This window comes from Schistocerca gregaria, chromosome 1, assembly GCF_023897955.1.
Source record: "Schistocerca gregaria isolate iqSchGreg1 chromosome 1, iqSchGreg1.2, whole genome shotgun sequence".
NCBI classification, from domain to species: domain Eukaryota; kingdom Metazoa; phylum Arthropoda; class Insecta; order Orthoptera; family Acrididae; genus Schistocerca; species Schistocerca gregaria.
The window spans coordinates 129,579,396-129,604,037 of NC_064920.1; the positions used below are offsets into that span (position 1 = coordinate 129,579,396).

A 24,642-nucleotide genomic window follows, 5' to 3' on the forward strand; every position below is an offset into this window, starting at 1 on the left:
GGAAACCAAATAAAGAACACATTTGGCGACACCGTATCTGGTGGGCTCTGAATTCGCGTGAAATGGCTAACTTCAATGTTAATTAACTCGGAAACGGCTCCGCGTATCTTTTTTTCTTAGTAATTGTTTCTCAGCAGAACCTACCTTGCAACACCCTTACAATTTTTTCAGATTGTTTCTGACCACCCTGTATGGAAAGAAGTCAACCTCGGTGCCACTACAAATAGGCTACAAGGTGTTGGAGGGACGGACGTGATAGTATTAATAATTCACTGACAAATTGTTCAAAAAATGGTTTAAATGGCTCTGAGCACTATGGGACTTAACTTCTAAGGTCATCAGTCCACTAGAACTTAGAACTACTTAAACCTAAGGACATCCATGCTCAAGGCAGGATTCGAAACTGCGACCGTAGCGGTCGCACGGTTCCAGACTGTAGCGCCTTTAACCGCTTGGCCACCCCGGCCGGCGACAAATTGTGTCGTACTCATAAATATATAGATATCTTGATGTACTGATATCTTTGATAAAAAGATTACTGTGTATCGTCTCCAATCTCGCCCTTCTATTTCTAAAATCTATCTATAATAGAAAGAGAGAGACAGCCGGTTTTCAAAAGTTTTAAATAAAATCATAAAAGCGTTAATTTATTTTAAATACAGATTACAATTTTTAAACGTTTGGCAGTGAACGAACTGCGAACGAAACTTTGCCAAGGTTGGGGAAGTGTCGCATGTTTTCGTACACCACTTTATCGCTATCAACGCACACCGCTCGTTCATTTGTTGGTCCGTTGACGCTCGCACGTTTAATTGTTGGAAGTATTTGAACTGAGTCATTCAGGCAAAATTATGGGTAAATAACGAAAATGTAACAAACGATTGCAACGATCATTCAGTGAGATCATCCAGTACGATATATACTATAAAGTACTGATATGAGTGAAAGTTTCACTTCAAAGCAGCAAATAAAAAGTATGAGTATCTACATGAACATACTCGATGCCAAGAAGTATCGATACTTTTATAGTGTCTCTAGTCTGGAGCCAGGACGTGGAGGCAGGGGACTTGCCTGCTCTGTCAAGCACGATAGGCGGTGATCTACGGAAGATCTGTCGAGAGCGCACCATGCTGGCGCTGACAAGTGTTTCAGAGCGCAGTTCAGAGCACATTGTTGAAGACGAGGCTCCGCAACGGACGATCCCTGTGCGTACATATGTTCACCCAGCAGCATCGTCTGTTACAATTTCAGTAGGCAAGGGATCAGTGATATTTGGCCGTGGGTCGATGGAAACCTGTCGCCTGGTTTCTTGTTTCACCATATCGTTATTTACTACCCGCATATGCCGTCATCCAGGCGAATGGCTTCTCGAAACATGCAGCGTGTCACCGTCGCAGGTCAGTGGGGACATTCACTGGAGTTTCCCTTTGCAATCGAAGGCACCACCATAGCTGCGGACTAAGTGAACATTATTGCGGACCATTTGCATCCTTCCTCTCATGTCTGACGCCTTCCCCGACGGCGATGGCATCTTCCAACAGGATAATAGTCCATGTCACAAGGCCAGAATCGTTCTAAAGTGCTTTGAGGAGGATAACACCAAATTCACGTCGATGTCTTGAACACTAAATTTGCCTGATGAAACACATCTGCTACACTATTTTGCGTCAGTTTCACGCTCACAAGTCGCCAGCCCGTAAATTACGGGAACTGCGTGAGTTGAGAGTGGGCATACGGTGTCCATTACTCGACCTACCAAGCACTTGTCGAATGTATGGCAACCGATCGAGGTGCCACAGTGGTTTGCACACTTTACTCGCATTCGGGAGGACGACGGTTGAAACACGCGTCCGTCCATCCTGATTTAGGTTTTCCGTGATTTCCCTAAATCACTTCGGGCAAATTCTGGGATGGTTCCTGTGACAGGGCACGGCCGACTTCCTTCCCCATCCTCCCCTAACCCGATGGGACCGATGACCTCGCAGTTTGGTTCCCTCCCTCAAATCAACCAAGCAACCAACCAATCGCTGCCTTAATGTGTTCGAAAGGTGGACCACGGCGCTGTGAAGCTTATGTTCATAACGTCTTCGCTCATCAGGTTATACCCTGAAAACCACTGTGAAGTGCTTCGCCGACAGTACCTTCCATTACCACCTATTATGGTATCTTCCCGCTGCATTCCCTTATGAAATACGCGCAGTGGTGACTCCTTAAATGTCTAAGTACTTGCAGTAAATAGTATACGCTTATTTTCGAGTTTCCTATCACAACAATACGTGGTAGGCTAGAATATTCTAGATTTCTCACTTAATACTGGCTCTTGCAAGATGACAAGCAGGTTTTTGAGGAACAATTGTAGCCTTATTTTCAAACAGCTCCCAGTTTAGACTTTTCAGAACTTCCGTGACGGTCTCCAGCTGATCCAACAAATATGGAATGTAACAGAAGGGTATGGCCAAACTTTCAGGAAACAGTCCTCGCACGTAGAGGGAGAAAATACTCTATATGGTCGTGGGACCGAAAACGCTTTATTTCCATGTTGTAGCTCCGTTTCTACAACTCCAACACAATAACACACAGGAAAAGAACGTATAAGCACAGTATTTCTTAAATGCAATGTTGAGAATGCCCTCCGTTGGCAAAGATACACGCACCAACCCGCCAACATACTAAATCGATGTTGCACTGATGTCTCACTGGGGAATTGCATATTGTTTCACACCCTTACGGAGAATGGGCACAACGACACATCATCCTGTACCAGGGTTCCGTACGCAAGAGCTTTCAAATTCTCCCAGAGATAAGTCTAGTAGGTTTAGGTGCAGAGAACAAGGACGCCAAGGAACTGGTCGACTTCTGCCTATCCGTCTCTCACGCAATCTGTTAATTAGAAGTCTACGAACATTCACACTGATAGTAGGAGCTTGCACTGTGACGGAGCAACCCTTCTGTACCTGCGCAAGTGACTAGCGACGCGTCCTTGTGCTGATTTGTAAGAAGTGCGATCTAACGACGGTTGGTGTTTCTTACATTGTCTTACGTAAGGGGAAACAAGGTACCAATGTGCTTCATATCTTAGCCAATCACGCAAGATAAATATCGGTATAAGATCCACTTTAGTGCTATACCAGGGGCTAATAGTTTCGACACATGACGAAATTGTAAATGTGTGCTAATGCCCTAATGATTCGTCGAATGTTACTCCGTTCCAGCTGAATACTATATAATTAATAAGTAATTAACATCATACAAAAAAATTTATGTCTACGCATATGAACTGATAGTGATAAGAAATCAATGTTCTGGCACACGTTGTTTGTATGCGTGAAATCGTGAGTTTATTATAAAGCCTAGCATTGTAACAATATACAGCAAAACAGAGTCTAGCCATATAATAGGCCTATCTCCTTACTAGCGAATAGTCAGCTTTCGAAAGGTATTTAATTGAACCAACAACTTCTGCGAATAATGATTGACAATGTACACTCCACACATTTAGCATTGATACAACCTAAATTTACCGTAAGTGATTACCGTAGTCAAATAATTAATTCAGATTCTCAGTGTAACTCCTTCACATCAGCTATGTGAATAACAAATAAATCTTCTTACAGAAATGCCAATCAGAAGATACTTAAACATACACAGATTCATCTATATCCTTCCGCTCTACTTTAACGTTTGATGAAATCCAACGCTGAATCACCCAAAATATGCAAAGAAAATATTGAGAAAATGGAAAGTGCTATTGCTGTGCGGTTTTACTGACAGTATTGGTAATGATTGGCTCTTATTGGCAGCCAATCAACAGTTTGTGATGATACTTAAAAAGCGTATTTTTTCGTGCAAACGTACAATTTTTAAATGGAACAACGCCTATTGACATTAACAGACTAAAAGTAGGGTAAATCAGGATGTCACTGGTGTTTGTTGGACAATTATAGTGCGACTCAAAAACGAGTTATCGTATTTTGAAAAGTTCCCACACTGACACCTATACAGTACCTGTGGTAGCACACAGTAAAGAGCAAAAGAAGTGCATACACTAGTTGTGTGGATTCTGACCAGTAACGAGACAACTGACCATCACATGTTGTGTTCAACGCGGCCACTGGCAGTGGCAATACACGCTTCCAATTCGGTACGGAACGACTTCTGTATACGTGCTAACATTTCAGATCCCGAGCGGGCTACAGTAATACGGCGTTCTGTATCATATGGTGCAGTCGCTATTGTTGCGATGCAAGGGAGGAGTACCAAATTTGTCGTAAAAGCCAGTAAATCACTCAACGGACAGTATTTTTCAGTACAGGTATTTCGTTCATTCCAAGCAAGTATCGATTTGTTACGTCATTGTCCAGACACGAGTTTACTGTAATCTGAATCCGTTTTAGCAAACTAATAGTTTCTCTCAGGCTGTAAATTTTATTGATTATGAAATACAAGTTCTTGAAGTTTATTCAGAATCGGAAATGTTTAACTAGTAATTGCATACCATAATTTATCTGTTCAATATAAACGTGTTTTGACTTTTGTATGCATAAAAAAGTATGAATTTATGTCTTTTACTCTGAGACGAGTTATCACTTTGAGCACAAAAGTACGCGTGTACAGTTTGCTGACCTGTGCGGTGAATTTTATTTTTGTGATTTTGTCTCGGATGGAGACAAATCCAGTTCCAGTTAGACTTTACGTGCGATCACATTATTACAAAACAGTTGTTTAGCCTATTACGGAAAACTGAAACTTCCGCGCTCGATTTGATATGCGTTACATGCCAGTGCGTGATCGAACTGTCCTGTAAATCACATACAATAGTGGCAAATGCGCTTGGAGTTAATGCCCTAAGTTGGAAGTTAATTTTGAAACAAGTACTGATGTTGAAAAAATGAATCGAAAGTTTATCTAAAATATCGAGGCTCAGTTTTAGTTGAGACACGTATCACTGTGTTGATTACATTGCCTAAAAACACTTTAAGGCAGCTTAATTAATTTATCAGAACGATTTGCGATGCAGTAAGTCACATTACATACACAAAATGTTACAGTTGACCGCATGAGAGTAAGAGAGTATTTTTCGTTCCATAAATGCCAATAAAACGGCAGTTACAAAAGTTAAATCACCAACTGTTGCGCAACTTCACTGTATCACTACGGAATTTGTTATATCGAGTTTCTTCATTAAGAGATCTCAGGAAGCCGGGACAAACAAGAAGAAACAACAAGAAGACTAAAAGAAGAGGCATCGCTAAAGTATGTCCTTGTGCAAAGTGTATTTCGGCTTTTCCCAACGAAAAATGTTTACAGACAGCAAAACCGGAGAGTGGACCAGCCACGGTACATGTCCCCTAACTGCAATCTAGTGATCTGGAAACAATTAGTGAAGGCATACTGTAGCACTTCGTGCTCTACGGGCTGGGTAGCCATCAAATTGGTATCACACGTTTCTCTTCTGCAGTGGAACGTCTTCTAACATCCACGGAAGATGTACTGTTCGAATACTGCGATACCTGTGCGCGTTGAATTTTCCGTCTATGAAGAACAGGCCGATGAGGTGACGCGTCACTATCCCACACCACACGTTTACGCTTCATAGAAGTTAATGTTCCACCCGACGAAGCCGATGGGAATTGTCATCAGACCAGTGGTGCATGTTTCTGGCCATGATTGGCAAATGTGGCTTCACCATTAAACAAGATGCACGATAAATCTGAAGTATACTGTCTTAACGCCCATCTACAGAAGTAAACACGATTCACATAATCCTTTCCGTGCAGCTCTTGATGGAGAGAGATATGATAGGGATAGAATCTATGTCGATGGAGAATGCGTGACTCATACCACTTCCTGGTGCCATTTATTTTATGTGTTTACACGTCAATTCTGTAGGACCAAATTGGGGATCAAATCTCCAAGGTCATGGACCTTGTCAGTACATGAAATTGTAACATAAAATAACAAATAAAAATTAAATGTTTATGAACCCGGAAGTCAATCCATGAGTTTAAGTAAACGCGATCAACAATGTAACAAGAATTAGATTAATTTTTCAAGGAACTCCTCGACAGAATAGGAGTGACCCATGAGGAAACTCTTCAGCATCGATTTGAATGCGCGTGGGTTATTGCTAAGATTTTTGAATTCGAGCGGTAGTTTATTGAAAATGGATACAGCACTATACTGTACACCTTACTGCACAAGAGTTAAGGAAGTCCGAGCCAACTGCAGGTTTGGCTCTAATGGTTCAAATGGCTCTGAGCATTATGGGACTTAACTTCTGAGGTCAACAGTCGCCTAGAACTTAGAACTACTTAAACCTAACTATCTTAAGGACATCACACACATCCATGCCCGTGCAGGTTTGATTTCTGCCGAGTATTAACTGAGTGAAAGCTGCTTATTCTTGGGAATAAGCTAACATTTTTAACAAGAAATGACAGTAAGGAATATATATATATATTAAGAGGCCAATATCTAAACGGTATTAATCCGAAGATTCAGTTTACCATGGAGGAGGAGGCAGAAGGGAGACTAAATTTTCTGGATGTGCTAGTTTACAAGAAACAGGATGGTAGCTTAGGCCATACAGTTTACCGAAAACCCACGCACACGGATCGTTATCTACACCGGGATTCGAACCACCACCCACAGCAAAAGCGAGGCATAATAAAAAACGTTGGCGGATAAAGCGAGGAACATCTGTGAACCTGGGCTACTGGATACGGAACTGGAACACCTCACTGATGCATTACTGAGGAATGGTTACTCGGCTGCTGAGATAAAAAGAGCGTTAAGACCGCCGCGTGAAAATCATAGCAATGCACAAGCGCTTGCAAAATCGAAAGTTTTCCTGCCTTTTATTAAGGACGTCACTGACCGCATAGGGAAAATATCGAAAAAACGGAATATCGCGGTGATTTACAAACCTACCCGGAAGATACAAGAACACCTGAGATTGGCTAAGGATGCTCGTAAACCGCTGGAAAAAGCAGGAATTTACAGGATCCCGTGTAGTTGTGGGGAGGTATATGTGGGTACCACAAAAAGAACGGTCAAAAAACGACTAGAAGAGCACAAGGGCAATTGCAGAAGGGGAGAGATTGATAGATCAGCTGTTGCGGAACACGCTTTGCAGTTAGGAGACCACCACATTTATTTTGATAGAACTCAAGTACTGGCAGCCACAAGCGGATATCATGAAAGGCTTTACAGAGAGGCTATAGAGATTATGAAACACCCCAGGAATTTTAATAGGAAGGAGGAGGGCGTGAAATTGAATGACATCTGGATGCCGGTGCTGAAGATGATGTGTACCAGTCTTCCGCCATGGGATGATAGCAACAGCGGACGGCGGCAACCGACAACGGCCAATTGCGCTCGCGTATTCAAAACATGTGACGTCACGCCTATGCGAGGGAGCACGCGAAAAAAAAATTTGCTGCAGTCAGTAGTGAGACAGTGTGTGTTTCGGAAGTTAACAGAAGCCACGAACCCCCTTGAAGATGTCCTCCGCAGATGGGGACGAAACGTCGGGTTACAATGCGAAATCCATCAGACCACGGCATAATAGCCCGGAAAAGAATTTTATTAATCATGACAGTTCCGGCCGTGAAAGTTTACATTTTACAATATCAAAATACCCAGACTCGTCAACAGGGGTCGACAAGAGTTTCGTGAACTTCCACCACTTACTGCCGAAACAGCCGTTTCTGAGCCAAGAATATCCTTTTAGAATGGGATGAGTTACCCTAAAATATAATACCACATGACACAAGCGAATGAAAATAAGCACAAAGTACACTAATTTTCGTGTCGAACGATCACTCACTTCAAATACCGTTCGAATAGTAAAATGGTCAGCATTAAGTCTTTGAACAAGATCCTGAACGAGGGCTTTCCACGACAGTTTACTATTTATCTGAACACCTAAAAAATTGAACTGTTCAGTTTCACAACTCATATGACGATTCTGTGAAACCGTGCGGTTCAGCTGCAACAGCAGCAAGAACATTAAATTTTCCTCTTCTGTCGTCACTAGTTTTCTTCTGCTAGTTTTCTAGGTGTTACACTACCACTTCTACGTACCCGGTTGAAGAGGTAGGTAAGAGATGATCGTCCAATGGTTCAAATGGCTCTGAGCACTATGCGACTTAACTTCTGAGGTCATCAGTCGCCTAGAACTTAGAACTAATTAAACCTAACTAACCTAAGGACATCACACACATCCATGCCCGAGGCAGGATTCGAACCTGCGATCGTAGCAGTCGCTCGGCTCCAGACTGTAGCGCCTAGAACCGCACGGCCACTCCGGCCAGCAGATGATTGTCGTATGTTGGGATATCTTTGAGCATATACCATACAAGAACAAACTGCATTCTTCCTACACTCCCCATACACCATGGGCAAATCAGCTTTTTCTGCATTTGTAAAACTCATCGTTCGCTCACGACTTATTGCTTGAACTCTCACACACTGACTGACCACCAAGTCGTAATACACTTAAGGAACACACAAGCACACTGTAAGCAAACATATCAACATCGTATCTAGCAACTGCGCAAGCCGAATGACACAAACAAGTGTCAGTGTGGAAACTTTTCGAAATACAATTTCTCGTAAACGGCTCGTACTAGAATCCAGCAACAAGCACCACTGACTTTCTAATTTTGTTACTTTTAGTTTGTTAGTATTAATAGACATTGTTCCATTTAAAAAGTATGTTTGCGGAAAATACACTTTCTGAGTATTATTACAATATGTTTATGGCTAACAATACGAGCCCTTGACTACAAAACCATTCTATGAAAACTGCGTATCAATAGCACTTCCCATATCCGCAAAATTTGTGGTGCAAGCTTTAGGTGATTCACCCTGTATATTACAGTTAATTTGACAATTAGAAATTGCCCTGTAGCTGCAATGCTACGTTATTACCTGATATAACAACTAATTACTTACGATACAGTTGTATTTGAAGACATGAGTATGTATCAGTTGTATACGTCAAGAAATTGAAAATCCGTAGATGTACCAGATCGCTCAGTCAGCGGTTAAATTTTCTCACTGCAATTATCTCTTCTTTCTTTCCTTCTCATATTGATATCAGAATCTTTGCTACCTGCTTATTTCTCTTTCAAGTAACCGTTCAGTATTTTATTTATCTCGTATCTTTAAGTTAGGAGGGCTAATTAGAATGTATTGTATTTTTCTGACACAAGAACTGTTTGTTAATATTATTTCAGGCTTGCTGATTAACTACATCGTCTCTGACGTTGTGTGACTTCGCACAGCTAAATGTTAACGTCAAAGAAAGTCTCTGACAGATCATTGACTAATAGTTACTTTAATTCAACTTTTTGTAATTTTCATTCAAATGATTATTTTGCTTTCTTTAAGAGGAAAATATCTTACACTTCCTTTCTTTTCTATTATAAAGTAAATTACGTGTCGGAGTTTAATTTCAATTTAACGCACCGTAACTTTATTTTGTTTCCACATACAGAAGCAGTCGATGATAGTGAACTAATGACCACAGAAAACTAAACGCCAATCAGTCGGTCCGATATTCAAAAAAATATAAACAAAAATCCTGCGACCCACTATCTGTTCCTGCTTTAAAGTCAACTTAAAAAAAAAAAAAGTAATGGTACAGCCTTGACTTGTTTATGTAAATGGTTCCAATTAATTGTTATTCAACTTTCGAAGCGTTCCTAAATTCGTTAGTGCCAGAAAAATAATACTCTTCACTTCCGAGTTACTATTACCTGAAGCAAAAATGAACGAACTTCTACAATTATGAACCACCACAGTGTTACCTCAGTATGTGCGTAATTACACAGTTTCCTACGTCGAACACTGACTCAGAGAGTACCAAATTTCCACGCCAAGCAACAGTTACAACACTCAACCATCAATGAGTCTACAAAACGAGCACACAAAAACGAATTTAAGTAACTATTCCGATCAGTAAACGATCGCTCTTTGCAATCACAACTCATTAACCAGGGTCTGATCTCTGCACAGTCTAGCTACTGAATTCTCGCTTCCAACGAAGTATTCTAACGTTTTATCTTCTCCCACTCCGCACTATCAAAAGCCAGGTCATCTCGTGGTCGCGCGGTAGCGTTCTCGCTTCCCGCGCCCGGGTTTCCGGGTTCGATTCCCGGCGGGGTCAGGGATTTTCTCTGCCTCGTGATGGCTGGGTGTTGTGTGTTGTCCTTAGGTTAGTTAGGTTTAAGTAGTTCTAAGTTCTAGGGAACTGATGACCATAGATGTTAAGTCCCATAGTGCCCAGAGCCATTCGAACCATTTTTTGAAAAGCCAGGTCTCCCTCGTTATCTTCACTACATATCACGTTAACCATTGACTATAAATTCATAGACGAAACTAGTAGTATCCATATTTTAGCTACGTCGATAAAAACCTAATTCATTCCACAATGCGAGTGCTTCTGTTCCACTCCGGCTAATACCAATATAGTCTCGTCCAATGCACTGAAATTACGAAGTTCAGCCAAGCTCACGACTGACTTAATCCCGTTCGAAACTGTTCAGGAACCATTTACCGAACAAGTGTAGAGTGATATCATTACTTTTAATGATTAATTCAGTTTTTAGAAGGACTTCAGCTCTTCTTTCCATGGCTATCAACATAGTCTTTGCTGCTCGACGCGCTCACTCCGTCTGCTCGCGATAAATAGCATCTTATCCCCTAAAAATTGTACTTCGGCCACTCATCAGCCTATGTCACTATAACATACTGTTCCAAGAACACATATAAACAACATACAATTTTAAACTCAGCACATCTTATTTACAATCTGTCCACTGCAACGATATGTTAGACGAAACAGGACTACCGCGACGACTCTTCAAATGCCTATTTCCTTTTGACCAGTCACACGCTCCTTTGTGCATGAAGTATTATGTTTTGTCACATTAGTAATGGCTCATGTTGTAGCAGAACGGGCAGAGCATTCTCTGAGAAAGCCCCATTGAGTGTGGGTGGAAGAATGTGAGATCTTAGCAAAGTCACCAACAATGCGGGCCAAAACGCTGACATAAAATCTTTGTCGATGACTTGACTGCACAATTCTGTGAGGATTCTGATCAGCCTATTACAGGGAATCGGAGTGGATCAAAAATTTAACCTTGTGGGACTCACTTTGTTATTTCTCCGTTAACATTAAAATTTTTGTCATTCCAACATTGTTTGAATTAGTCGGCACAATGTTTTTGCTTTATGTTTCCGAAATGATTCAAAACAGCTATGTTTCCCATGATTAATGTGATTATGAAGGAAAGTAGAAAATCAAATAAAGCGTTTCCAGAGTCATGTCATAATAACACATTTTATTGCTCATGTGTGAGGAATGTTTCCTGAAAGCCTGGCCATACATTTTTGTTACACTCCGTGTAAGCATTCGTGTTTCCGTTCTTTATATACGTCCAATATCTACTGTTAATCATATTTGGTATATCTGGTATGGGTTCTACATCCACTCACAGTTTTATTCGATTGAGAAAGTCTTTAATGCTCGCGCTTCAGTATGTTCTCACTGAAGAATCGAAAAAACATACAGTCAAAAGATTCAAATGGCTCTGAGCACTATGGGACTCAACTGCTGAGTTCATCGGTCCCCTAGAACTTAGAACTACTTAAACCTAACTAACCTAAGGACATCACACATACCCATACCCGAGCCAGGATTCGAATCTGCGACGCAGCGGTCGCGCTTTTCCGTACTGTAGCGCCTAGAACCACTCGGCCACTCCGGCCGGCAAACATACAGTCATTTAACAAACTCCCGTATGCACGACATACGAGTAGTAATAAGCATACCTGGCACAGAGAAACAACGGGAAAATATGAAAGCAAATAAATCACCCGGTCCGGGTGGAATCGCAGTTCGATTTTAAAAGAGTACTCCACGTCATTGGCCCTTACCTGGTTTGCATTTATCGTGAATCTCTCGCCCAGATCAAAGTCCCAAGAGACTGGAAAAAAGTGCAGGTGACTCCAGTATATAAGAAGAATAAAGTAATGGATCCGCAAAATTACACACCAGTATCGCTAACTTCGGTCTGCTGCAGAATACTTGCACATATTCTCAGTTGGAATACAACAAACTTTCTTGAGACTGAGAAGCTTATGTCCACGAATCAAATAGCATGGCAGGAGCGAAACTGAGCTTGTCCTTTTCTCACATGATATACCGAGGATGAAGAGCAACAGGCAGATTCCATATTTCTAGATTTCCGGAAATCATTTGGTACGACGCCCCACTTCAGGGTGTTTACGAAGGTTGGAGCATCTGGAATAAGTTCACAGATATGGCTCGAAGACTTCTTAAGTAATAGAACCCAGCATGCTGTCCTCAACTGCAAGTGTTCATCAGAGCCAACGGTTTTGTCAGGTGTGCCCCGGGGAGTGTGATAGGACCGCTGTTGTTCTCTACACACACAAAAGATTTTGGCTGACAGGGTGGGCAACAATGTGCGGTTGTCTGGTGTACGGTAAAGTGTCGAATTTAAGTGACTGTAGGAAGACACAAGACGACTTAGACAAATTTTCTGGTTGGTGTAGAACGGATTTCCTCCAGATTTAAACTAAAATGTCTATTTCCTCATCATGGGAAAAGCAGTCAGTTTAAACTAAATAGTCACTGTCCTGAAGTTTGGTACCACTACAACAGTTGTCTTATAGGCACGTTTTGGGACACAAGAGTTTTCAGTTGAATACCACAACGAAGCACTTGTATATAAATAGCAGTAGTTTTCAAGAAAAACCTATTTTTGCACGCTACACAGTAATTTTTTACTTTGTTTGTAAAGCGATATGCATTTCTCATTTTTAACAATGCTTCTTCAGTGGGCGTCCTGGAAAATTCCATGACTTTTTTCGTTATCACTCATTGGTTACGGATTTAAATACAGTCCATGGGAGTTTTTTTATAAAAAATGAGAAGGTACTTAATAAAGCTGTTTGAAAGCCATGCGGAGTTTTCTCTACAGAAAACTGGTTTAAAGCCTTTACTTTTCCGTGTAGTCACTGTGCATTTGTATCATAACATTTCAATAGCCATGTTTAGAGTGTCATTAGTTTTTGTAAGTGTGCCCATTTTCCCGCTTATTCATTTCATTAATTTTTTCTGACTGTATGTCCATGTTTGGTTTTTTAAATATTTTATTTTACTTGATTTATTTTTATACTTAGGGGACGAATAGGATTTGTGACCACAAATTCTACTCCCCCCTTAAGCGAAAAAATAAAAAAATGCATACAACCAGCCTGCAGAGGGAAACTGAGAAAACATCCTTACTCGCGCTCCACGTACAGCTCAGCGGCGCGTAACTCAAAAACATTGTATCGGAAAAGCTTAATGCTTAATACCCTCGATTCAAGTTTGACGTCAGGTACCTTAACTATGTATTGTACGTGGCTTGATAAGTATAGATTAGAGGGTTTTTTTACCATTTTACTTTAATGCCTTATATTACACTACAGAGTTTGTATATAGAGTGGCGAATCGTCAGATGGTCGTCTTGTTTGTTCCAGACCACACGAGATGTACAATTAGGTAGCGTAGCAAAGTGAAATGCAGTGGGCTATCGGCTATAACAGGATATCGATCCTCGAAGTGACACTAAGTCAACACTTCTAGATTTATATTTTATACATGGCTAAAGCGAATACCTGTGATACTGAACAATCTGTTGTGAAGCTGTTTGCACGTCGGAAGAATGCAGAGAATAATGAAATATTAGCCGTTTACTACAGTTTTCTTGATGATCCGAAAATAATGAGAATCAAAAAATAGATCTGAGCACTATGGGACTTAACTGCTGAGGTCATCAGTCCCCTAGAACTTAGAACTACTTAAACCTAACTAACCTAAGGACATCAACACATCCATGCCCGAAGCAGGATTCGAACCTGCGACCGTAGCGGTCGCGCGGTTCCAGACTGTAGCGCCTAGAACCGCTCGGCCACTCCGGCCGGCTAATGAGAATCGATCAGGCAAATTTTTATTTGTTTTATGTGAGATGTTCATAAGCCATTTCAGTTTTTTTCTGGGATGCTCATTGCTGAGGTTAGTGGCCTCAAAGCGTTGAATATCTATTTTTCATACCCAATTAATTTTCAGTTACTAATTGTGGACCTAATAGCCTTGTCTTACACTGGGGAAAACCAGAAAATTTAGTGTCTCTAGTAAATATGTATCTAATTGCTATCTTATGATTTTAAATTTCGCATTGTATTAACGTGATGACGTAGTGTGCCGGCCGCTGTAACCGAGCGGGTCTAGGCGCTTCTGTCCGGAACCGTGCTACGGTCGCAGGCTCGAATCCTGCCTCTGGCATGGATGTGTGTGATGTCTTTAGGTTAGTTAAGTTTAAGTAGTTCTAAGTCTAGGGGACTGATGACCTCAGCTGTTAAGTCCTATAGTGCTTACAGCCATTTGAACCATTTGACGTAGTGTGAATGTAATTACTATTATTGGGGAGGGAGGAGGTTGACGCTACATACGAAGCATAGTGTGTATATACTGAGACAGCATAGCCTGTCTACACTGAAGTGACAAAAGTCATGGGACAGCGCTGTGCAAATATACAGGTGGCGGTAGTATCACGTACACAACGGATAAAAGGGCAGTGCATTGGCGGAGCTGTCATTTGTACTCAAGTGATTCAGGTGAAAAGGTTTCCGACGTGATTATGGCGGCACGAGGGGAATTAACAGACTTGGAACGCGAAATGGTACTTGGAACTAGGGAATTCAATATTCCGAGATGCACGGTGTAAAGAATGCGCCGAGAATATCAAATTTCAGGCATTACCTCTCATTACAGACAACGCCGTGGCCAATGGCCTTCACTCAACGTCCGAGAGCAGCGGCGTTAGCGTAGAGTTGTCAGTGCTTACAGACAAGCAACACTGTGTGAAATAATCTTTGCTAACAGCACGACGTCGCCTGCAACGCCTCTCTTGGGCTCGTGACTATATCTTTTTGGCCCTGGACGATTGGAAAACTGTGGCCTGGTCAGATGAGCCCCGATTTCAGTTGGTAAGGGCTGATGGAAGGGTTCATGCGTGGCGCAGACTCCGTAAAGCCATGGATCCAATTTGTCAACAAGGTGGTATGCAAGATAGTAGTAGCTCCATAATGGTGTGGCTGTGTTTACATGCAATGGACTGGGTCCCTTGGTTCAACTGAACCTATCATTGACTGGAAATGGTCATGTTCGGCTATTTGGAGACATTTGCACCCATTGAAGGACTTCATGTTCTCAAACAACCATTGAATTGTCACAGGGCGACAACTGTTCGCTATTGGTTTGAAGAACATTCCGCACAATTCGAGCGAATGATTTGGCCTCCCCGTTCGAACGACATGAATCCCACCGGACATTTATTGGACATAATAGAGACGTCAGATCGTGCACAAAGTCCTGCGACGCAACACTTTCGCATTTATTGATGGCTACAGAGGAAGAACGACTCAATACTTCTGAAGGGACTTTCAGCTACTTGTTGACTGCACGCCACGCCGAGTTGCTGCATTACACAGGGAAAAAGGAGATCCGACACGGTATTAAGAGATATCCCATGATGACTGGGTGTTGTGTGCTGTCCTTATGTTAGTTAGGTTTAAGTAGTTCTAAGTTCTAGGGGACTGATGACCATAGATGTTAAGTCCCATAGTGCTCAGAGCCATTTGAACCATTTGAGATATCCCATGATCTCTGTCACCTCAGTGTGTATGTAAGTGTGTCGCAGGCAGCTTCACAGGAAGAGCGATACTGAATCATTGAGGAGTCGTGATCCCCTTCCGTGGTGCCTGTCCAACAACAGTGAAGTGCGTCGACAGTGGGCATACCAAGGTGCATATAATACGCTGCCCATCAATCTACCTTTGAAGTGCAAGGGAAGGAACGACAGATGTGCTAATTATCAGGAAGGTGGTACCAGAAGCACGACTGTGCTTCATTTCAGTTACCAGCTTAAATTTCATACGTCTAACTCGTGACTTTCTTGCGACGTTGCGTTCAAAAGGAAATTGCTGATTTTCAGTGAGAGTAACATGTGTCTACGGAGAAGTCATTCTTCTTCTCATGATAGTGTTCCTAATTATTACCGGTCATAACTGAGATCTTGCACGACCAAATAAAATTAATATCTTGATAATAATAACTGTCTGTATTTAAATTCATTTTTTCTTTTGTTCATGTACTGGAAGTTGTCCAGCACTGACTCTTTGCTTTTACCAATGTCCAATTATCTGTATGTGCTGTACGACTGCGTGTGTGAATGAAGGTGAACACAGCGATATGAACAGAACGGAGCCGCGCGGGATTAGCCGAGCGTTCTTAAAGCGCTGCAGTCATGGACTGTGCGGCTGGTTGCGGCGGCGGTTCGAGTCCTCTCTCTGGCATGGGTGTGTGTGTTTGTCGTTAGGATAATTTAGGTTAAGTAGTGTGTAAGCTTAGGGACTGATGACGTTAGCAGTTAAGTCCCATAAGATTTCACACACATTTGAACTTTTTTGAACAGAACTGAATGAGATTTGTCTTTTCACTTGATCTTGTCTCTATTCAAGACTGTTGCCTGAAATCCGCCCTGCCTGTTGTCGTTAGTACCTTTAATTGTTTGTGCTCAGTTAAAGATGAAGTTTTTAAGCTCTTCGGACCATTTCAAAGTTCAATTATGGGGACTTTGTTAAATTTTTTCGCGATATTCTTACGTAGTTTTTTCGTTAAGACGACGCAGTTCGACAGGATAGTACACACTTCATCTGTTCACACTGATAGCCTTTTATAACAGTTTCATAAAAGGTATCATACTTCGACATAGTATTTGGTAGCGCGTTAGCAAAACAAACCTTACTGAAAGTGACGCAGTTTGAGCGATCTTTGATACTATGCATCGCTGAAACTGTATATTTTCGCAGTACACAAGTATAAATACCAAAGCCACAAAGTATGGCATGTTACCTTCGCAGACACTGAAACTAACATGACAGGTGCACGTTTTTATTCTGTCAGCCAATCGCAGGAAAGAACACCGAAAATCAGATGACAGGACATATAACTGATGTTGTGGTGAGGTGGGACCTAATACAACAGCTATTTGGATCCAGCAATTTAAATTTTTCTTATCTTCGTAGAGTTTCTAGAAAGCCAACAACCCAATGACTTAAACGCCTTTCCCATCATCCGGCATATATAACCTACACCAGAACAAATCAAGTTATTATCAGGTATATGGCGTGTACAAATATGTACATCCGCATCTGCAGGACGGAGTTTAAATTCCTAAATCACGGCTACTGTGTGACTATCATTAATGTAATGTTCCGTCTTTATCACAGTTTATTTTCACTGACTACACAACTTTAATGCGTTTCGACCAAAGTCATCATCAGTAATCTATCAGATAGAAAACAAATGAGATGTAGTTTTATACGACTAAAGCACTTACTTTAACATGTTGTTGTTGTGGTCTTCAGTCCTGAGACTGGTTTGATGCAGCTCTCCATGCAGTAAAGCTGCATGCCCTCGGGAAAAATTACGGTTGTGGTTTCCCCTTGCTTTCAGCCGTTTACTTTAACATATAATTAAAAATAAAAGTTGAACATACCACATTAAAAGGACATAAACACGCAATATTTCGTCAATATTATTATGGTATAGAACGTACTGTAGACTAGTGCTAGTTTTTGGCGAAACAGTCTGCCTTCGATACAGCAGACTATATGCCTAATACCATATTTTTAGAGTTACGTTCGAACATTAATGCTGAAAGAGTACTGATCTAGCACAGCTTTAAGACAGGTTGCCTCACAAAACAGCCAGCACTTTCCTTGTTATGTATTCCACAGCATGCACCCGTGGGCCCTTAACCCTGTCATTTCTGGTAACTCGATTGAGCTTCCACATTCTAATCACAAGATCCAGTCCCACGTCTATTCATAATTTGACGTACAGCCTACGTTATATGGACTGTCTTTCTTGGGCTACATTTCTGCAATATACTGTATGTAAACTCCTATGGCATTTTACTCTCATCATAACTAAACAGAGCGTCCCAGAAGGCATGGTCAATATTCAGGGTTACCATGGGAACTATCATCTGAAGCATTTTAAGCAAAAAGCTTCATTTGAGCACATGCCCTACTCAGAAAGGTTTCCGAGATAAGACAAATTCAGTGTACATTGCTACTAATTTCCTATATTAATCAATACATTGTCAGGTTTACACATTTACAACAGTTACTAAACATTACAACATGCGTTTTACAAAGTATTGATGTTCTGAAAACTCTGGTAAGTACTCTACAATCAGGAATTTGACGTGTCTGAAAACACCAACGATATTCCTCTAGTGCAGCAGAAGCACTACCATCACAGAAACCTCAAAAATATACCATGTCTGTGTATTCTTCACTGGCGTAGATGTGAAACATTTCAGACAGCGCATGAACAAACCCATTTAACGGATGCTTCTCCCTGATACACTCTCAATTGCTCAAACTACTTCACTCACAACACACCACAGACAAAGGCACGTTCAGTGGGCTAGCTTCAAGCAGAAATACATCCCGAGCAAAGAGATTGAAATCAACGAGATTAACTGGACTAGAATAAAACATCTAAGAGATTGGGACTCATAAGCTAGCACACCACTAGCCAAAACCAAATGTACATAACATGCTTTCTATCTCGGAAACCATTCAGAATGTGAAGTTTTTGCCCCAAATGAGCGTTTCTGTCGTATCCCTGCATATTGAACATTTCTGGGACACCGAGTATAAAATAAACACTATAACTATCACATCAAGCCAGCACTTAACGAACGACACACAATCCACAGCACCCGCCTACATGGCGGCGTCAAATCGTTTCAGCACCGGCAACTCACAATGTAGAAACTATCAGCTGCACCATTATCATCACATTTTTACATTCTTCTAGAAAATTTCATGTTTATTTTTTCATCTGTGACTTTTAATGATGATGTCTCATACAAAAAAACATTTTTATTGTGCCCACAGGATGTCTAGAGCTGCAGACACCTCTCGGCACCCTCAGATCGGATGCCAATCTTGTGGTCTCGGTAAGTACTAGCCATAATTCACTGTTTTAAGTGTCCTGTTTCGTTGGTAAGATATCGTAATTACTGCAAAGGCTGTAGCACAGTAAGTGTAAAATTGGGTCGCAGCCCAAATCTCTCCTGTACAGCCGAGTAAAACACACTAATTGAAATAGTGAAGTTTTATTTTGGACGAAACATGGTTGAAATATACTTTCAGATATCCTGATCTAAGTTTTTCGCAGTTTTTCTGAATCATTTCGGATGAACGCTGAGATGCGTTATTCTAAAACGTCAACCCCGATTTTGTTTTATTTATATGTTTATGCACTTATTTTCTCTCGTTCATCCATTCCCACTTCCTCTGTGAGAAAACTCTGCAATATGCTTAATACATGAGCAGGATAATGATAGTAGTAGATGTAGTGATGACTATACTGAATTTCAGAAATTAATACCTTATTAATATTGTGTTAAGTGATTTCCTAATTATGTTCTTGTTGAATGTGAGTAGCGACATTTGACAGAAATGTATGGCAGCAGCACAGAATGAATGTGGAGAAGAAATTGACTTGCCAGACGAAGAGCGGGAATTAATGGGATGACCTTAGCAGAGGAAATGAAAGTAAAAAAACAGAAATAGTGAGAGACGTGAAAAGCGTGGATGCTGTTGACAGTGTGACAGAGGTAGTGATTCACTGTTGGACAGAAGGAAAACAGCAGGGATATACTGAGAAGGATTCTGTGCCTTGCTCAATTCGATCTGGTTGTATCTGTGCTTATTCACCTTGACATCGATGTTAAGTCAGTTCTTCCGACTGAGAATCACTGTAGGAATATTCTCTACTGGGATGTATTCCGGTTTAGTCTACAAAGTGACTATTTTGATTTCAACCGTATTGATGGAAGAAACTGGCATCGCTAGAATTCGGCCACGCAAGAAGAAGGGCAAATGACGGACGTATTCTTTTTATTGTACTCCAGCGTGATAGATTAAATACAAAAATTGTTCCAATTTCAGAGCTAGCAGAGAAGATCTTGTCCATTGTGATTGCTTTTAATATCACCTCTAAATAGGTCCTGCCAAATCAGTGTGAAAGGCTTCAAAAGTTAGCCACTATTTTTGTGTTGAGTCCTCGTCGCCAAATGTGGGGTCTTGCGCACTCGTCTCGTTAGGGCGCCTAAAAGGATGCTGTGTTCTCGGAACGCTATACAACAATTCAAGCAAATAACATTAACAGTTATTTCGATAAAGCAGATTGGCAATACTTAACCTCGAAATGACAACGGTGTCGCAAGCTATGGGCGACATGCAACATAAATCAGAATCCTTGCTACAGTCAGTTTTTGACACACAGTTTGTGGGTCACTAATAGCTGTTCTTGCAGCACTCTCTGCTAGGCCGTTCTAATAGTCTGCGCTTGTGTTTACTACTGGTAGAGGTCGCTTCTGTCGTGGAGCGGTCCTTGTTGTCGCCTCACCGCCTTCTATAATCTAGCGTTCCTCCTTTTCGTTCTAACGCTTGTGGTTACGCCAGAACATTTTGTAATTGGTTACTACATGTAAGAGAGCTGTCATTCCATACACTAACTGGGAATACTGTCCAAGTCTTTCTGAATTTCCTTAAGACCGTCCAGAAACGATACTTTTCTGTGCACAGCATTGCCGCCAACGAACTCGTGTATTGTTTATCATTTACAGTTTCATAACGCTTCCTTATGTTACACCATATGTTACCTTCGTCATGTTGAACATTCACGTCCAGGTAAATTATAAACTCATTTTATTCTTGAAACTACTCCATGTGATCATTTCCTGGATCGGCAAAGCGGTACTCTCTCAAACGCCCTTCTGAAATTTAGGCTTCACGCCCGAAATTTTATGGAATACGTGTAACCTTTTCGACTGTCAACAATAAACTAAATATTCAAATAGCTGAAAACGCAAGCATACGTCAGTAACACGTGTACCAATAAAATGAAAAAAAATAAGAATCGGATGAATAAACGCCACGAAATTAAAATTTTGCCATTTCTTATTGGTCGCACCTAGTATGTTCTTTGAGTCCGCAACAAACGGTTTGCACGGTAACTTGAGGTGAGAAAGTGGTGTGGGTATACAAAAGCGCGTACTACACAGTCGTGGAAGCAGGGCTGTGAGTACAGCTGTTGGTGGTGTTGGCAGGTGCCGGCGGGCCAGGCGACGGCGCTGTCTCAGCACCACGTGCAGCTGGCTGCCGCCGGCGCCGCGTCGCAGGACGTGGTGTTCCACGTGCAGAGGCCGCTGGCGGCCGGCGAGGGGCGCCTGCTGCACGCCGACCGGCCGCTCGCCCCGGTAAGTTTTACCTGCCCCCGAGGTTACGCTCCACAGCAGCGACTCTCTCCTCATAATCGACTGCCCGTGGTGGGTGCGCGTTACACGCCTGAGTGCAACTCAGGACCCAACCACGTCGCGAATGGGTGACGTACGGCAATGTAGATTAGATTAGTTTTTCGTTCCATTGATCCTCGTGGATGTAGAACATGTCATTTAAAGAAAAAAAAGCTGAAATAACGATACTAATAATATGAATATATACAATACACCATTTGTTTCGATTAAAAAATTCGTCTGTGCAGTATAAGGAGTTGGCCACTAGTAAGTCTTTCAGGCTCCTTTTACAGTGATCTTTATTTGTAACTAAATTTTTTATGTTTGCTGGCAAATGATTGAAGATGAGTGTTCCTGAGTAGTAGACCCCTTTTTCAACTAAAGTAAGTGCTTTTAATTCCTTGTGCAGATCATTTTTGTTCCTGGTATTGTATGTATGAACTGAGCTGTTTGTTGGAAAAAGAAATATATCGCTTAGGACAAATTTCATTAAGGAGTAAATATACTGAGAGGCAGTAGTTAGTACACCCAGTTCTTTGAAGAGGTTTCTACAGGTCGTTCGTGAATTTACTCCACAAATAATACGTATTACACGCTTTTGGACGCTGAAACCTTTTGTTTGACTTAAAGAGTTTCCCCAAAATATTATACCATATGAAATTATGGAATGAAAGTAGGCAAAGTATGCAAGCCTTTTCATTTTTGTGTCGCCTAACACTCGAATTGCAAATACACATTTGTTAAGGCGTTTCTGTAGTTCTGTGGTGTGCTCCTCCCAACTAAATTTATCAACTTGTAATCCCAGGAATTTAAGACTGTCAACCAAAGAAACTGGTACAGGCACGCGTATTCAAACACAGAGATACGTAAACAGGCAGAACAAGGCGCTGCAGTCGGCAACGCCTATGTAAGACAGAAATTGTCTGGCGCAGTTGTTAGATCGGTTACTGCTACTACAATGGCATGTTATCGAGATATAACTGAATTTGAACGTGGTGTTATAATCGGCGCACGAGCGATGGGTCACAGCATCTCCGAAGCAGCGATGAAGAGGGGATTTTCCCGCACGACCATTTCACGAGTGTACCATGAATATCAGGAGTACGGTAAAACATCAAATCTCCGACTTCGTTGAGGCCGGAAAAAGATCCTGCAAGAATGGACCAACGACAACTGAAGAGAATGCTTCAACGTGACAAAAGTGCAACGCTTCCGCAAATTGCCCCAGATTTCAATGTTGGGCCATCAACAAGCGTCAGTGTGCGAACCATTCAAAGAAACATCATCGATATGGGCTTTCGGACCCGAAGGCCCACTCATGACTGCACGACACCAAGTTTTACGGCTCGCCTGGTCCTGTCAACACCGACATTGGAGTGTTGATGACTGGAAACATGTTGCCTGGTCGGACGAATCTCGTATCAGATTGTATCGAGCGGATGGATGTGTACGAGTTTGAAGACAACCTCATGACTCCATAGACACTGTATGTCAGAATGGGACTGTCCAAGTAGGTGGATGCTCTGTAGTGGTCTAGAGCATGTGCAGTTGGAGTGATAGGAGACCCCTGATACGTCTAGATACAACTCTGGCAGGTGACAAGTACATAAGCATCCTGTTTGATCACCTACATCCATTCATGTCCATTGTGCATTCCGTCGGATTTGGGCGATTCCAGCACGACAATGATGATGATGGTATTTGGTTTGTGGAGCGCTCAACTGCACGGTCATCAGCGTCCATACAAAGTCCCAATTTTTTCATAGTCCAATTTTTTTGATAGTCCAATCTAGACAGTGTGGCTAAATTTCTCTGAGCACTATGCGACTTAACTTCTGAGGTCATCAGTCGCCTAGAACTTAGAACTAATTAAACCTAACTAACCTAAGGACATTACACACATCCATGCCCGAGGTAGGATTCGAACCTGCGACCGGAGCGGTCTCTCGGTTCCAGACTGCAGCGCCTAGGACCGCACGGCCACTCCGGCCGGCCTAGACACTGTCACGAATGATGAGGAGGATGATGATGATGAAATGATGAGGACAACACAAACACCCAATCTCCGGACAGAGAAAATTCCCAACCCGTCTGGGAATCGGACCTGGGACCCCGTAATCCACAGGTGGCAACACTAGACCACGAGCTGCAGACGCAGCACGACAATGCGACACCCCACACATCCAGAATTGCTACAGATGGCCCCAGGAACACTCTTCTGAATTTATACACTTCCACTGGCCACCAAACTCCCCCATACATAATCATTATTGAGCATATCTGGAATGCCTTGCAACGTGTTGTTCAGAAGATATCTCCATCCCCTCGTACTCTTTCGGATTTATGGGCAGCCTAGCAGGATTCGTGGTGTCAATTCCCTCCAGTACTACTTCAGACATTAGCCGAGTCCATGCCACGTCATTTTTCGCAACTTCTGCTTGATCGCGGGGCCCTACGCGATATTAAGCAGGTGCACCAGTTTTTTTTTAGCTCGTCAGTGTTTGATCATCATAACAATAAACCTGACGTAAACATTACGCCATGTATTCTACCGCGTTTACTGGCATGTTATTGGATTTCGTTTCACGTGGAGCGGAAGCCATGACGTCTCGGTTCAGTCAAGTACGGTTATACGGATTCGTTTCACGCTGTGCGTTATGCGCAGATCGATAGCGGATAATTTCGGACAACAGTTCTACCGCCCATTTAACTTGGACAGCAGTGGCTGCCCAGCTGGTCTAGCTAAGCTGCAGGGATATGAGCAGTTGCAGTTACGACGTAAAAAGAGACGTGCGGAGAAACAACATAGCTTCGAATGTAATTTAATTTTTAGAGAGAAAGAAACAATATTCGAAAAACTCCAATAATGCCGCATGCTTCTTAGAGAATCAGACAGACAGCATTCCATGCTCTTGTTCTTAGCTATTGCAGTATTGTAATTAAAAACAAAGATGATGAAAATTCCTAGCTTAAAAGCAGATGTAGAACGTCTCCGCGAGATATGTGTGACGCAAAAGCGTACTGCAGGGATTTCAAATGGTTCAAATGGCTCTAAGCACTATGGGACTTATAATCCGAGGTCATCAGTCCCCTAGACTTAGAACTACTTAAACCTAACTAACTTTAGGACATCACACACATCCATGCCCGAGGCAGGACGCGAACCTGCGACCGTAGCAGC

The 24,642-nt window shown here is 41.9% G+C and overlaps 1 protein-coding gene across 1 annotated transcript in view; it reads left to right on the forward strand.

Moving 5' to 3' along the window:
- The window catches only part of LOC126333297 (extracellular matrix organizing protein FRAS1-like), a 393,058-nt gene that overhangs the window by 167,630 nt on the left and 200,786 nt on the right, over positions 1-24,642 (forward strand). Inside the window, exons 3-4 of the mRNA XM_049996769.1 lie at positions 19,054-19,115; positions 21,276-21,425. Of these exons, the coding sequence (XP_049852726.1) occupies positions 19,054-19,115; positions 21,276-21,425 (212 nt within the window). The remainder of the gene's footprint in view (positions 1-19,053; positions 19,116-21,275; positions 21,426-24,642) is intronic.